Source organism: Octopus sinensis, linkage group LG9 (genome assembly GCF_006345805.1).
Source record: "Octopus sinensis linkage group LG9, ASM634580v1, whole genome shotgun sequence".
NCBI classification, from domain to species: Eukaryota; Metazoa; Mollusca; class Cephalopoda; order Octopoda; family Octopodidae; genus Octopus; species Octopus sinensis.
Window position 1 is genome coordinate 29,879,259 of NC_043005.1, and position 16,999 is coordinate 29,896,257.

General features: G+C 37.1%; 1 protein-coding gene across 3 annotated transcripts in view; it reads left to right on the forward strand.

Annotated features, from left to right (window-relative positions):
- The window catches only part of LOC115215564 (high affinity cAMP-specific and IBMX-insensitive 3',5'-cyclic phosphodiesterase 8B-like), a 529,283-nt gene that overhangs the window by 395,740 nt on the left and 116,544 nt on the right, over positions 1-16,999 (forward strand). For all 3 annotated transcript variants that reach the window (XM_036505860.1, XM_029784763.2, XM_029784764.2), the window contains 2 exons: positions 4,990-5,049; positions 13,021-13,078. In XM_036505860.1, coding sequence (XP_036361753.1) covers positions 4,990-5,049; positions 13,021-13,078 — 118 coding nt within the window. The remainder of the gene's footprint in view (positions 1-4,989; positions 5,050-13,020; positions 13,079-16,999) is intronic.

The following is a 16,999-nucleotide window of genomic DNA, read 5'->3' on the forward strand; positions in this document are numbered from 1 at the left end:
TTGGCTACCGAATAATTGTTTATATATATATGTATATATATCCAATCATAGAACACAAAAAACTAGACGAAGTAAACAAACATAAACATAGTGAAATGAAAATGTTTTCTTCGACCGATACATTTTTTTTCTAAAGAAATAACTCTTTTTCTAGAAATCTTCATAAAACAATTTCTCCCCCTTATCCCCTTATCCTAAAGTGAAAATATATAAAGTAGAAAGTGTGAAATCAGCTACAACATGCCCTAACATGTAACAATATGATAAACATGTGGTGCTAATCATTATTACAAGCTGGAGCATGTAACTTATCAAATACTTTCTTTGTACTGCAACTAAACACAATCATACATATATACACACAGATCCACAAATAATCAAAAAATGGTTTTATGTTACCAATTTCATATTTGATGAAAGCTATCTTTCTTGGATATAAATATATATGCATGTATGTATAGATATCTGCATGTATACATATCTATCTATCTATCTATCTATCTATACCCTCTCTCTCTCTCTCTCTCTCTCTATATATATATATATATATATATATACAGTGTGCAATGGTTAAAGTGTCTCCTTTAATTATTTTTAATTTCACATATGCACTGAGTATAGTAGGGTCAGTTGGGCACCATCCATGTATAAAACAGTACCATGATGCAATTTACTCTGTCAGAAATTTGGAAATGACATGCTGTACTGCTTGGCATTTGCACTGGAAGATCCAATATGAACAGATGGTGAACACATAGAACAACCATTGGCTTGCTGTGTCACCAAAATATGTACCAAGAGTGCTAAAAATCAAACATCCAATCAGCATTATGGTGTTCAGAGTGATCACTAGTGATGACAACATTATGCCTCCATTCATTTTCCCACACCGCCTCACACTCCACATAGAGAGCTCCATCAAGTGCCTGGAAGAGGTAGTGCTGCCCTGGGTCAAGAGGGTGGCTGCTGGAACACCCTATGTCTGGCAACAGGACTCTGCCTCATTCCACACAAGCAGGAGAACCCAGTCATGGTTGTCAGATAATTTCTGCGACCACATCACACCTAACTCCCCAGACTGCAACCCCCTTGATTATCATATGTGGGGTGCAGTTGAATGAGAGACCAACAAAACTCCTTGTAACACCAAAGATAAACTGAAGGCAAGGATTATGGTAGCATTTACCAACTTAAACATGGAGACCATCCAGAAGAGTTGCAGGAGATTGCAAAGTTGTCTGTAGCCTGTGGTTGAAGCTAATGGCGATTTTATGGAATAAATTTACTCTTTAGTATTTCAAGATATTTTAATGTAATTTTGCTAAATATATCTGTTAAAATGAGATGTCAGTATTATTTTCATTTTTGCGTAATTTTGATGACAATGTGTTCACCACACTCTGTTTATATATACATATACTTCTTCAAAAGTTAAAAGAAGGAATAATCTGCCCTGACCACAAGGGAGGAAGCAGAGCAGACACTATAAACAACAGACTTATCTCTCTGACCTCACATGTCAACAAGATCATGGAACTCATTGTTAGAAAAGACCGACCACATTCCTAGAGGAAAATGACTTGCTTACAGACACGCAACATGGTTTCCGTCCTGGGCGGAGCTGCCTAACACAGCTGCTACAGCACTTTGACTGAATGCTAAAACAACAATTCAGCCATTCAAATGTGGGTGTGATATATCTCGACTTATATATATAAACATATATATCTCTATATATATAAAACTGAGAATGTGTGTCTGTTTGTCTCTCTGTCTGTCTGTGTCCCTGTGAGTGTATTTGGTAGATGGAAACTAAAAGAAGCCCATCATATATATATATATATACATATATATATATATGTGTGTATATATATATATATATATATATAGATAGATAGATATGTATATATATGTGTGTGTGTTTGTGTGTCTGTGCTTGTCCCCCACACCATGGCTTGACAACCGATGTTTGTGTGTTTAGATCCTGTAAATTAGAAATTTGTCAAAAGAAACTGATAGAATAAGTCTCACAAAGAATAAGTCCTGGGGTTGATTTGCTCGACTAAAGGCAGTGCTCCAGCATGGCCACAGTCAAATGTCTGAAAGAAATAAAAGAAAAAATATATGTATGTACACACACATGCACATACACACATATATATACATATATGCATTATATATGTACACACACACACACATATGTATATATATGTACACATATACATATATATCCTATACAGAACACACCTGTGATATCTGCCAGGTGTGTACACCAATGATATATTGTCTATTATTCTAACTACTCAACTTTTTTTGTCACTAAGCACTGGACAAACATGTTTATCTTTACATTGACATATTTTCATAGATTTTATTTATTTGGTGTCTGGTTCTGCTATTTTGTATTAACTTTTTCATTTTGGTATTTTGGTATTTTATTTAATGTCTTACCTGTACAGCAGCAACATTGCCTCAGGTAAAACTCGTTAAGAAAATGTCAGTTTACAGGATTTGTTCCAATATGAGATGTCAAACGATATTCCGATAAAGTTTATCTTTGTCATTTAACTCGGTCTTTGAAGAGTTAAGACTGGAGGAAGCATATTTGCCAACATGGACAGTGGACGGTCAGTGCAGTCAGACTTATTGTCTTGAATATGTAGAGACTGTGACGTACAACTGCTGTATGGTACTTTGATGCAAAGGAAAGATATGCTGTGATGAAACACCAGGTGGAAATCTTTTGAAAGAGGTGGCCAAATACCATGACATCTAGCAGAGGTTAGATGACAAGAAATATTCCAAATGCTATGTGCTACTGTTCAACAGATCAATACAGACCATAACGGTATATTGGTGATGGTGGTGGCAGTGGCAGTCATAAGTTGGTCTAGTTTATTTAGGTTTGCAGAATATTTCAAATTCTATAACAGTATATAGAGGGGAGAGAGAGAGAGAGAAGTCCAGGGGTGTTTAAAAATGAAGTAAATATTACATAACATAGTGAGAGGAGAGGATGAAGAGAGAAAGAGAGGAGAGAGAGGGATAAAAAGAGATGCTTGGGAGCAGAGATGGATCACCAAAATGTGAAATGCAAGAAGCTAAATAATTATAATTCTTGATGATTCTATGTTGTTAATGAAGTAATAGAGAATGGCATGGATATTCTTGGAGAAGTTTAAAAGACCTTTTAGGACTGCTTTTGTGTGGCTGAAATTGTGTTTTGTGTCTTTTTAAGATGGGAAAATGATAAATGTAGATTTTTTTATTGAGGAGGATTAGTTAGGATTTCCAATAAGAAGTGAGTGGTGATGTCAAGTTTGGGAGTAGAGGTTACTATGACTGTTGGTATTAATGTTCCAGCTTATTTTGTAACCTTACCACCATCACCACCACCACCACCATCATCATTGTCGTTATCATCATCATCATCACCATTATCATCATCGTTATCTCCAGCAGTTTTTCCTCACTTTTATTTATCAGCCTGGTTGTTACGGTGTTGAGCTCACATAAAGTCATGGTTCAGTTCCTTGACTAGGCAGTGTATTGACAAGTAATCTGGACATTCTGAGATATTTGTGTGAAAGTTTGCCAGACTAGAATTAATAATTTGCATAATGGTATTTTATTTTAGTGTTCTTTCAAGCATGTATAATAATTCAATTTTAGTTTGACCAGCTTTCACACTAACCAGCAAATGGTTTGTTTACTGATTTTTGTATCAGAACAAGCATTTTTCGCAAAAAATCCAGGTTATTCATCTCTGAGGAGACCAAATCAACTTGAAACATCTGTGTCTGGTGATTTTCTGGTATTCTGAGTGAAGTCCTGTGTTTTGAACATGCATGATACACATGATGTCATAAACACACTGGTGTTATAATCTAGGGTTACTTCAAGTGTTTTCTATTTCTATCACCTTTCCAAGTTTTGCATCTACCTTCTCATTTTTTCTCATGATTTCTCTTGTTCTATTGACCTGATTTGTAACTTGTATAGGCCATGTGCTCAGAGCGCAAAGATTGCTTGGAGACATTAGGTGTGTTATTAAAGCCTGCCTAGAAAACGTCTCCAATGTATGAAACGATGAGTAGCTCATAACTATATACTGTGTGTGTTAAGCAATATTTATATCTAAGGTGATGGAGTATTTTCTTTTATGATCTTACCTTAATGGAAAAGTAAACAAAGTATGTATGTATGTATGCATGTATGTATGTATGTGTATATATCATCATCATAATCATCATCATCATCATTTAATGTCCACTCTCCATCCTGGCATAGGTGAGACAGTTTGACTGGAGCTGATGAGTCAGAGAGCTGCACCAGGTTCCAGTTTGATTTAGCACGGTTTCTACAGCTGGATGCTCTTCCTGATGCCAAACACTCCAGGAGTGTAATGGGTGCTTTTACATGCCATTGGTACAGGTACCATTTATATGACACCAGCAATGATTAATGTGTGGCATATATATATATATATATAAAATTATAGATAGTTTATTACAATATGTGTGTGTGTGTGTGTGTGTGTGTGTGTGTGTGTGTGTGTGTGCATGTGTGTGTGTATATGTATGTTTATATATAAATATATATATATATATAATATACATATATACACACACTTGCACACACATACACCCATGCTAGTATGGAAAAATAGATGTAAAGCAAAGGCTTCATGCTAGATCTGCCAAGTGTTGAAAATAAAAATTTTCCCTCTCCCATCAATATCTAACCCTCAGATCCACACCTAACACTTCCCAAGAAATATTAACAGCAACATTATCCTCAGAATTTTTCACTATCATGAAGAACTTGATAACTTGAAATTTAAGACAAACAATTGTAATATTTTTCTGCTAAATTTCCAAAATACCTCATTCTGTGTGATACTTAAAAATAAAATGTCGATTTTCTAAGAAATTCTCTGGAAGTTTAAACACGAAGATTATAAATTTCTTTTGTTTATTTCCTTTGCAGAAGCATGCACCAGATGAAATCCAGTGAAAACTCAGTATTTTTAGCAGTTACCAAAAAATGGTAAGTGAAGATGTGAAAACTATTGTCTACATTGGAAAGCTGGTTGTCAAAAATAACTTTTATGTTGAATATATATTTAGCTTTACTTTGAAATGTATTCTTTCTGTATGTTGTCATCATTGTTTGTTGCATTGTAATAGAGAGAATTAATGTTATAAAGAATTTAATGTTACAAAACTAACTCAAAGTTCAGTGGAATTCTTTAATGCCATATTTTCTCTATGTCTCATGATATCAAACTAGAATTCTCTGTTTACTCCATGTTCACACATTTCATATAACATGTATAATATATAATCTACCATAACATGTCATTGCTAATCTACTCTGGGTATATGGCTAAACTGAAGACCAGTATTGCAACAGCCATATATAAATATAAATATATATTTATATAGGCGCAGGAGTGGCTGTGTGGTAAGTAGCTTGCTAACCAACCACATGGTTCCGGGTTCAGTCCCACTGCGTGGCATCTTGGGCAAGTGTCTTCTGCTATAACCCTGGGCCGACCAATGCCTTGTGAGTGGATTTGGTAGACGGAAACTGAAAGAAGCCTGTCGTATATGTAAATATATATATATATGTGTGTGTGTGTGTGTGTGTGGTGTGTGTGTGTGTGTGTGTGTGTGTGTTTGTCCCTAGCAGTTTGGCAAAACAGATCGATAGAATAAGTACTGGGCTTACAACGAATAAGTCCCGGGGTTGATTTGCTCGACTAAAGGCGGTGCTCCAGCATGGCCGCAGTCAAATGACTGAAACAAGTAAAAGAGTAAAAGAGTAAAGAGTATGGGCCTGACAGAGGCAAAGTGGTTGAGTTCCTCTTGAGTGGTAGGCCTGACGGAGGCACAGTGGCTGGGTTCTTTTCAAGTGTAGGGCCTCATAGAGGCAAAGTAGCTGAGTTCCACTCGAGTGTTGGGCCTGACAGAAGCAAAGTAGCTGAGTTCCTTTCAAGTGTTGAGCTTGACAGAGGCAATAACCAAGAGCTTTGGCATCGTGTCATGCTTAAGATGAAAGCTCATCAAGCCGAGCAAAATCAGTCATATCAGATGCTAGTGTCACACAAATTGGCACCTGTGCAGGTGGCATATAAACGCACCCCACTGTTACACAAATGGCATGTACAAGCACCCATTACACCATTACACCCGCAGAGTGGTTGGCATTAGGAAGGGCATCCAGCCATAGAAAACGATGCCAAATCAGACTGGAGTCTGGTGCAGCCTTCCAGCATGTCAGCCCTATCAAACCGTCCAACCCATGCCAGCATAGACAACAGACGATAAATGATGATGATGATATATATATATGTGTGTGTGTGTGTATGTATATATATATATATATATGTATACAAACACACACATATATATATATGTATATATATATATGTATATATATATATATATATGTATATATATTTTATATATAGAGGGCATTATTACACATACATGCCACACGCTAAGAGGGACATTAGTCATTTCTACCAAAACATTTTACTAATCATACCCAATGCAATTTTTCCAAAGCTAGACATTTAAAAAATGAATTTAGTCTTGTATCACCTGTGATTTCATACTTATCGCAGTTTCGACCGTACTCATCAGTTATATGTATATATATATATATATATATATATATATACAGGTGCAGGAATGGCTGTGTGGTAAGAAGCTTGCTTTCCAACCATATGCTTCTGGGTCAGTCCAACTGTATGACACCTTGAACAAGTGTCTGCTACTATAGCCTCAGACCAACCAAAGCCTTGTAAGTGGATTTGGGAGGTGGAAACTGAAAGAAGCCCACCATATATATATATATAAGTGTGTGCATGTGTGTGTGTATGTGCATGTGTGTGTGTCTTTGTATCTGTATTTGCCATCCACCCCCACACCTCCAATCACAACTTGAAAACTGGCGTCGGTGTGTTTACACTCCTGTAACTTGCTGGTTCGGCAATAGGGATCAATAGGATATGTGTCAAGCTGAAAAGAAATTACTATTGGGATCAATTTGCTTGAAAAGATCTGCCCAGTAAAATAAAATCCATGTCCATGACCCACTCCTTCCCCCATAACCCACCCATGCTTACTGCTACTGTTTCCCCCCTCCCCTCCATTCTCCCTCATGCATCTACCCACCTACAGGAACACAAGATGTACCCCACATCATACCCTCCTAATTACCCCCTACCTCTACCAGTGCCACCTTCAGCTCTCATTCTCATATATACATCTCTTGCCTATAACATCACAATTCTCACTGTCCTGCAATCTGGACCATCTCATGCCTCTGGTTCTCACACTGTATAACATTGGAAAATTTCTTTGATTTAGCTTCTCCTCCAACTAAATATACCTGTCACCTAACTTCTCTTCTCAGTACCTGGTACAGATCTCTGCAATACATCCCAGGCGTGTTTCTTTGTTCTTATATAATAATAATAATAATAAAACATTGTGTACAGTGCTCAGGTGCACTACAACTCATCTAAAGTGTATGTATAGTACATAGGGTAATGTACAAGCATCAGGAAAAGAACAGTGCATGAGTCATGACATACACATATGTGTATGAGTATGGAAGGGGGACAATCAGGTGTAGTTTCGGCGGATTTCGGAAAGCATGAGGGCCTTAAAGGATGCAGTGTCATGGCAGTCAACAACTGACGCAGGCAGTTTGTTCCATGCTTCAGCAACTCTGAGCGTGAAAAAATGTTTCCGAAAGTCATGGGAGCTGTGCTGTTTTCTGACTTTGTAGGCATGTCCACGTGTGTTGGACACATGGAGATCAAAAAGGTGTTCAGTGTTGTTGTTGGTGAGGTGGTTGATAACTTTGTGGGTGTTTACCAAGTCCATCGCCAGACGCCAGAGCTTCAGTGAATCCATGCCCAGGGAAACAAGGTGCTCAGAGTATGGTAGGTGTCTGATGGAGGGTATGCGTTTGGTTGCACGTCTCTGAACAGATTCCAGGAGGTCAATATTCTGAGCAAGATAGGGGTTCCAAACTGATGATGCGGTCTATTCCACTGTTCCCCCACCATGTAACCCTAAGTCTAGTTGGGACTTTGCACCAGCCACAAATTTGGTCTGTGGCTCTCAGTAAGTTGTTCTCTCAGAACTGTATATATACACAGTAAGATAACAGCTTTGTATATATACAGTATCAATAACTGCCATGTTATAAGTTACAGCATTCACCCATGTTATAATACTATGTACAGCTATGCAGCTTTACATTATATTCTTATCAACTCAGATGTCAACATCTCCTTTGCATCTTCTGTTCGTGAAACACCAATGTTGTTGATAAATTGGCAAGCTGACAGAAACGTCAGTGTGCCGGGCGAAATGTTTAGCAGTCTGTCTTTATGTTCTGAGTTCAAATTCCGCCAAGGTCATCTTTGCCTTTCCTCTTTTCAGGGTCAATAAATTAAGTACCGGTTGCATACTAGGGTCAATCAAATCGACCGCCCCCACCCCCACCCCTCCCATGCAATTTTGGGCCTTGTGCCTAGAGTAGAAAAGAACGTTGTTGATAATGTTGATAAGGTCAATGTGGTGAGAAGGGCAGGTATTTTTTCCCCCTCTATCTACCTTAGGGAAGTTAAACAACTACAAGCAAATGCTGAAATCAGCATCCAACATTATCCCCATCTCTGACCATCTGTCGCACTTTTCACACTTTTGCAAACTTATCCACCCCTTTCTGATCCTTGTTTTCTTTTTCCCCTTTCCTCATCTTGTACCTTACTGCTCTGTCCTCACCATCTCTTTCTCTCTCTCTTTCCAACAGTTGTAGTCATGCATCTCCTCTACACCTGTTTCTGTTCCTCTCTCGTTCTTTAACACCACAACACCTTGCATAGAGCTACCTCTCTTAATATTGCACACCCTCACACAGTTGAGGGGCCTTTACTTCTGAGTTACTTGGTGACCTCACTAGTGTTGGTGCCAGGAAAAAAGTATTTTGTATATTTTGTAAAGTGGTTGGTGTCAGGAAGGACATCCAGGCATAGAAACCATGCATGAGCAGATCTTTACTGCTTGCTGCAGTCCTCTAACTCTTCAGCTCTTGTCAAACCCTCCAACCCATGCTATCATGGCAAAACAGACATTAGACAATGATGATAACGACTTGGGTCTTCCCTTATTTTCACTCATCTTTATTATTACATCCTCCACTCACATTCCCTGTCACACTTTTCACTCAACTTCTCCATTTACCCTTACCTTCCACTCACTTTCTGTTACATCTCCACACACCACTCGTCACTGGGATATACAGAAAAAGATGAAATGGTGAGACACATCTGCCTCTCTCTCTCTCTCTCTCTCTCCCTCTCTCTCTCTCTCTCTCTCCTCTCTCTCTCTCTCTCTCTCTCTCTCTCTCTCTCTCTCTCTCCTTCCTGTTTCTGTAATTTCACACTGACTTCATGAAAATATCACATCACATTGATTTTTAACACCATTCAACAACAACAACAAATGATAAAACTCAAAATATATAAGAAATGGTAGTAAACAAATAAACAAAAAAACCCAATCAAAGCTGTATATATTTTAATCAGTAAAGGTGTGGATTCTTCCAGAATGTTCTGTAATTCTGTGATATTGATAATAGAAAGTGTTTTTATCCAGTTGGTGTGTTGATTAATCCTGCTTTATGACAACTGACAGATAAAGATGATGACAAATGATTGTCTTGGAGGAATCTGTCATCGCAGTATCTTTCAGTGATTCCAGATAAAACTTGTGTTGATACAAACTATATAGAGACAATCTGGCTTAAAAGGGCGATGGTGGTGGTAGTGGTGGTGGTGGTGGCGGCGGTGGTGGCGGATTGGAATATATTAATCTGTGTGGGTGTGTGTGTATGTGTATGTGTATGTGTATGTGGATATGTATGGTTGAGTGTGGATGTGTTTTGATATGTGTGCATATGTGCACTAGGATTATTGCTCACTAAAGATTATCGTGCAAAGTATGCACACACACACACACACACACATATATATATCTCACTAATATATGTGTGTATATATATCTATATATGTGTGTGTGTGTGTATATATATGTGTGTGTGTGTGTATATATGTGTGTGTATGTATGTATGCATACATACATACACACATTAATGTATGTATATGTGTGTGTGTGTGTATATATATATATTTTTATATGTCTATATATATGTATGTGTATATGTATGTATGTAGGATTTTGTATAAAACTCCTACAAGACACCAGTATGATAATATAGTTATTGATTATGGAATATATTTAATCCCCATAATATATTGGCCATGTGATATCCTATAAGATATTGTTTATCGCCAATATCAGTTATCCAATAGACTAGTTATTGATCTCAGCTGCACAAGATAATGGTTACATTAGTATTTCTTCAACGTTTGTAGATTTGATGAAATTGACCATGGACCAAGTAAAATACAAGCTTGAACTATGTAAAAATTGAACCCAGGGCAATCTCTTGTGGCGGTCAGCATCTACCCACACCCAAAACAATTTTTCTCCCCTAATACCCTCTCACAGCTCTAAATCTATTCCTCTTATCATTCTTCACCCTCTTATCTTGATCTGTCTTTTTGTTGTCCTATTTTACTATGTTATTTCAAATTTCAAATCCCACCAAGGTTGCTGTAATCAGCTTAATCCTGTTCAAATTTGTGGGGCCTTGTTACAAAGCTAGTAATCAATATCAGTTTATGAAACATTCTTGGATTCTTCCATCTGATTCTTGCGACAAAAGATCTACATCTGGAACATTCCTCCTCAAAGTACAGGCCTGGGAAAGGAGTTTTATGAAAAATCATTAGGTACCCCTGCTTGTAGGTGTTCCGTCTCTTTTCACTATTGATACTCACCAAGCAAAACGATAAGAGCCAATACATCTAGGCACCTTTATCATCACAGGTGTTGCTCTCAGAATGCAAACAACTGGGAAAGATATCATAAAACATCTCATTCAAGATGAGATAGAAACAAATGCTTCTTTGATCTTAATTGAAATATTTAATCAGGATATTATTTTGCCTCATTATTGATAACATAATCCTATTTAAATTAGAAAATTACTATTTTTAAATCTCACAATGAGAGATATTCAGCAACAGTACTTTGGTTGTTTGCCAACATAACATGGCAGTCCTGATTTAGGATGAATGTTACTGTAATTTAGCCCCAAGGGACATTGTCTCCAGCTGGCTATATGACATGATCTGTGTCCTTATATTGTTTTGAGCTGATTGGGGCGCTAGATACCCTTGTTTGAAAATATAAGGACACAGATCGTGTCGTGTAGCCAGTTAGAGACAATGTCTCCTGGGGCTAAACTACAACAACAGTCGTCCTAAACCAGGACTACCATGTTATGTTGGCAAACAATCTTTATAATCATTTTTGTTCAGCAAATTGTTGATATTCTCAAACATAAAATTCTTCAGATTTCAAAGCCAAGTAACACTCGCTCTCAATGAAAGGCAATCTGCAGGAGAAATTTTTCCCAAGTGAAACTGGCCAAACCATCGTGGCATCCAGACACTTAATGTTTCATTTCCACTGACAGAATGAATATTTCTTGCTGTTTCCTTTGCTGACCCCTTTTGAATTCATACAGCATACTGTGTCTGTTATGGTCTAATCTGAACTCATTTCAAAAGGATAAAGTCGATATGCTTATAAAATAATCTAGAGAAACAAAGAGAGAGAGAGTGAGAGACAGAGAGTAAGATAGTGAGTAAGAGGGGGGAGAGAGTGTGAGAGAAAACATTACAATGTAAAAATTGATGTTTATTTTACTGTAAGCATTGAAAAAGTATCTTCAAAGGTGCAGGTGTGGCCGTGTGGTAAGAAACTTACTTCCCAGCCACATACTTCTGGGTTCAGTCCCACTGTGTGGCACCTTGGGCAAGTATTCTCTACTATAGCCTCAGGCTGACCAAAGCCTTGTGATTGGATTTGGGTGACAGAAACTGAAAGAAGCCCATTGCATGTGTGTGTGTGTGTTTATATGTATGTGTGTGTGTGTTTATCCTCTCCACTGCTCGATAACTGGTGTTGGTGTGTTTATGTCCTTCTGACTTAGCAGTTTGGAAAAAGTGTCAGATAGAATAAGTACCTGGCTTACAAAAAAATAAATTCTGGAGTCAAAACATTTGACTAGAAATTTTTCAAGGCAGTGCTCCAGCATGGCCACAGTCATATGACTGAAACAAGTAAAAAGGTGGGAAGAAGATAAAATGATCTCATCGAAAATGTGACTGGTCCTTCTTTCCAACTCCTCCCCTCTAAATCTGCTGCCCAATGTCCTTGTCTTAATTGCTAACCACCACAATCCCTGATGAAAAATAAAGTTTACCTAGGCAGGATTTGAACTCATGATGCGTAGGGTCAGAAAAACTACCACAAGGCTGTCTAGTTCAGTATTCTAATAACACTACTAATTTGCTTATCTTGTCATTCAGGTTCCATGCTTGCTAACTGTATGAGATGCTGATTTATCACATTAGGATAAAGCTACCTTGGGCTATAAGGGATAGTATAGACCACAGTGTATAACTGGTATTCACTATTTGTCGAATACAAGTGAATTTCAAGATTTCTGCATAGAATCAATAGATGCAGAGTAAAGATTTATGCAGACAAACTATTATCAGGATTGTAAGGTTAATTCTGGAAACATTAATTGGTGTAAGAATAAACCAAGGATTTTAACTTATTCCAGAATATTCCTTTACTTCAGATCTCCTTTAATTTTGTTCTCACCTTAAAAGTTATCTCTCTCTCTCTCTTTCTCAGTTGCTTACATACACACATGTGCGCACACACATAAACACACACACACACACACATCAAATCTACACTGCATTAACCACTCATTTTTCCCACATCCATCCCCACCACCACTACTACTACAACCATTATAGCTCTTCTTTTTCTTCTTCTTTTTCAACAGTCCTTCAGATAAGGAAGAACCATGTATTTTCACCCTTCTCCAAGCAGGTTTTAATAAAGTGAGTAATTCTGCATGATTTTCTTCTTCAAATATTCACCTAAAAAAAGAGAGCACTATTATTTATTAAATATTGCTGTTGTTGTTGTTGTTATTAGAGTTGGTATTGTTATTGTATTGTTGTTTTTTCAAATGAATCTAATTAATTCCAGAACCATTTGACACCATAAAATGTTCGTTACTACATCAAAACATGCGTTTAGGGACAATTTGTTCCAAAACCTCAACCAAGTCCTAAAATCTAAAGTTCCAAAATATCGTTTTAAAAATTAATAAAATATAGACGATCAATAACAAAAAAAATAACAATAAAATAAATGGATATTGTAAAAACAACTGCATTTGTAATCATATGATAAAATAATATCAAGAATAAATAAACAGAAATTTTTAAAATCATTAAATAAAAATATCCTCAGATAAAGTGAAAGATCTTTATTCTGTGAACATATCAAAGATAACAGCCATTAGGATAACATTTATAATATAAACAGATGTCAGTGCATGATAAATAGTATAATATGTAATAAATAAACAGCTAAAACAAAGTAATTAATTAAATTTTTGAGATATTTAATCAATCATTTAATTAAACTCATCATCATTTTTGATCTTGTATTATATAAAATAATGATGATGATGACAATGACGATGATAGTTTCTACTAAAGGCACAAGGCCTGAAATTTTGGGAGAAGGAACTGGTTGATTACATCAACCCCAGTTCACAACTGGTACTTATTTTATTGACCCCGAAAGGATGAAAGGCAAAATTGACCTTGGCAGAATTTGAACTTTGAATGTAAAGACAGACGAAATAATGTTAAGCATTTTGTCTGGTGTGCTAACATTTCTGCCAGCTCACCGCCTTGGGTCATAGAAATATTGAATTCAAAAAGGTGGCTAAAGTTGTTGTTGGAAAGATGGAGGATAATTTTGTGAGCTTCTAGCCAATCAGATGCTGGTTGTCAAGTCTTTAATGTGTTGATGCTCAGAGAAGCAAAACAATCTGGATAAGTGAAATGGAAAAATATTTGTCTGGTTGCACATCTCTGGGTACTTTTCAGCAGATTGATTTCTTTCTTTTTGATATGTCATTAAAGGAAAATAATTCAACATGATTTCTGGTCCTTGTATGTTAATTTTAAAAACTGAATTTTTTAAAAATGTGTATTTGTGAAGTGAGACAGTCCAAAATATTTGCAGCATTTTATCACCAAGGTGGTTTATACCTTACTCAACATCCTCTAACAGGATGATGCAGTCTCACAATGTCAGTAAACTCATACCAGAGACAACAAAACCTTTTTTAGCTCTTCAGATACATTTCTTTATTTATTTTAGTTCTCCTCCTTCTCAGCATTCAATCATTGTTGCATAGATTCAACCATTTCTCTATAGAGTTCCTTCAGTTAATTAATTGATATTTCTCTTCTATACTTTTCAGTTTAGTTGTTCATGTCTACTTTGTTCACCACCACACACACACATGCACACACACACACACACACACACACACCATAGATTGCTTAAACATACAATTTCCTCAACTACAGGCTCTGTTCTCAAACATTTCAAAATCCATTGAAGAGACATCAGATCACAGTGTTCTCTCAGCAAACTTCAAGCACTCAAAACAAAGCTCTCTTTCCATGATTTCACTATAAAATGTAACAGCATCTGCTTAATAAAGTGATCAGACCAAGACTCAAAAAACAAAGTCACTTAAAATCTGGCCTTGAATAGAGGTTTTGTATACTATTTTACTTGTTTCAGTCATTTGACTGCAGCCATGCTGGAGCACCGCCTTTAGTCGAGCAAATTGACCCCAGGACTTATTCTTGGTAAGCCTAGTACTTATTCTATCAGTCTCTTTTGCCGAACCACTAAGTTACAGGGACGTAAACACACCAGCATCGGTTGTCAAGCAATGTTGGGAGACAAACACAGACACACGAACACACATACATACATATATATATATATATATATCTATCTATCTATCTATATATATTATATATATATATATATATACATATACATATATACGACAGGCTTCTTTCAGTTTCCATCTACCAAATCCACCCACAAGGCTTTGGTCAGTCCGAGGCTATAGTAGAAGACACTTGCCCATGTTGCCATGCAGTGGAACTGAACCCGGAACCATGTGGTTGGTAAGCAAGCTATTACCACACAGCCACTCCTGCACCTATACACACATTTACTGTCACTTGCAGATCTAAGAATTGTACCAGAGAAATGGACTTTGATAAAAATGAAACTCCTGTGGCATTTGGTCCATGAGGTTAGGAAGGTGAACTGAAACATTGTCCACTTCAAGAAAAGGTCTTCATTGAATGTCACTTACTGAGGTAGTCATATATAATGGGGGAGAACATGTTAGTCAGTCATGCAGTAAAAATGTTCTTAGTAATCCAAACCTTCAAGCTGGAAACCAAATGAACATTAAGTTTATTCTCATTTATGTTTTATGAAATTCTGGGCTTATTTGAGTGACACACAGGAAGTTGCTTCACCTTCAAATCCCTGAGGATAGGTAAATCTATCATTCATTGGCCAATGTCCAGACAATCTTTTCGCCTCTTGTGGGAAGCTCCTTCTTCATAGTCCATGTTTCAGTTCTACAGACAGGAATGTCCTCTACACATGACCCTGAAGAAAGTAAGTCTTATTCCCTTTGAAATACTTCACTTACTGGTGATTTCAAGATTGTTACAGATGTTCTAGGGTTGTCTGTTTCACGTAAGGAAGTTTTTCTTACAATCAGCAACATAGGACCCAAATTGTTTGAAGTCACAGACCTTATTAAGTTGTGAACCATCACTGTAACAGATAGGTGGTTGGCTTTGGAGGCGCTCTGAGTTGACAAGACACAAAGTTGTCAAAGCACCAGTTGTCCCAGAACCCATTGCACTAATGAATCATGTACTATGAACACACATTCATCATAAAGAAGAAATTGCTCTCCTCTGATGAAACAGTGATTTGCTTGTTCATGTTCAAATCCTCTAGAGCTTAAATATGCAAGTCATTGTTTCATCTTAACCGTTTACCCAGAAAGATGAAGCACATGGTCGTCATGTAGTTCATCTTTTTTTGCATTGAGAAACAGACAAGATTAATGGAGAACTTAGCTTACTACCAGCATTTCGCAATTGCCTTCATATGTCATTGTTGTGTGATCACACAGTCTTTTACCATTGCAGTTAATCAGCTGAACAATGGTGACTGTCCCAGAGAGCCATCATCCTAGTTAAATCATATCTTTTGCCCAGCTGAGAATCATAACACACACACACTCACACACACACACACTCGCATACTCTTACACACTCTCTTTCTCTCTTTCACACTCACACATACACACACACACACATTCCAATATGCCCTGAGGATCCCAAGCAGATGGGAAGCAATGCGATATATTGCACACCTCTTCCCACAGTCCATCTACACCTAGAACCCTGCAGCTACTGCACACTCTGACATACAATCAAGTACTTTAACCCTTTCGATACCAACCCGGCTGAAACTGGCTCTGGCTCTGAGTACAAATGTCTTGTTTTCATAAGTTCTGAATTAAAATCTTCCACCAAACCTTAGTCACAATTTATGTTCCTAACACTAGCTGAATGATAACTAAGTTATTTTACTAATTTCTTTGCTATATTTAAAATTAATTGAAAGAAACACAGAGCATCTCAAAATAAATACAGTAATGAAAGGGTTAATGAATGCAATGCATCAGTCTGGATACGTTGCATTCTTCCCACCCCCCTGCTCCTGTATTGCCACACATTACTTTACACTCTGACATGTATGGAGTGCGACCTGAACTTATTGCATGCTCTCCACTATCCAGTCTATCCCTTGTACATCTATAGATCCTAGCAACAGCCATT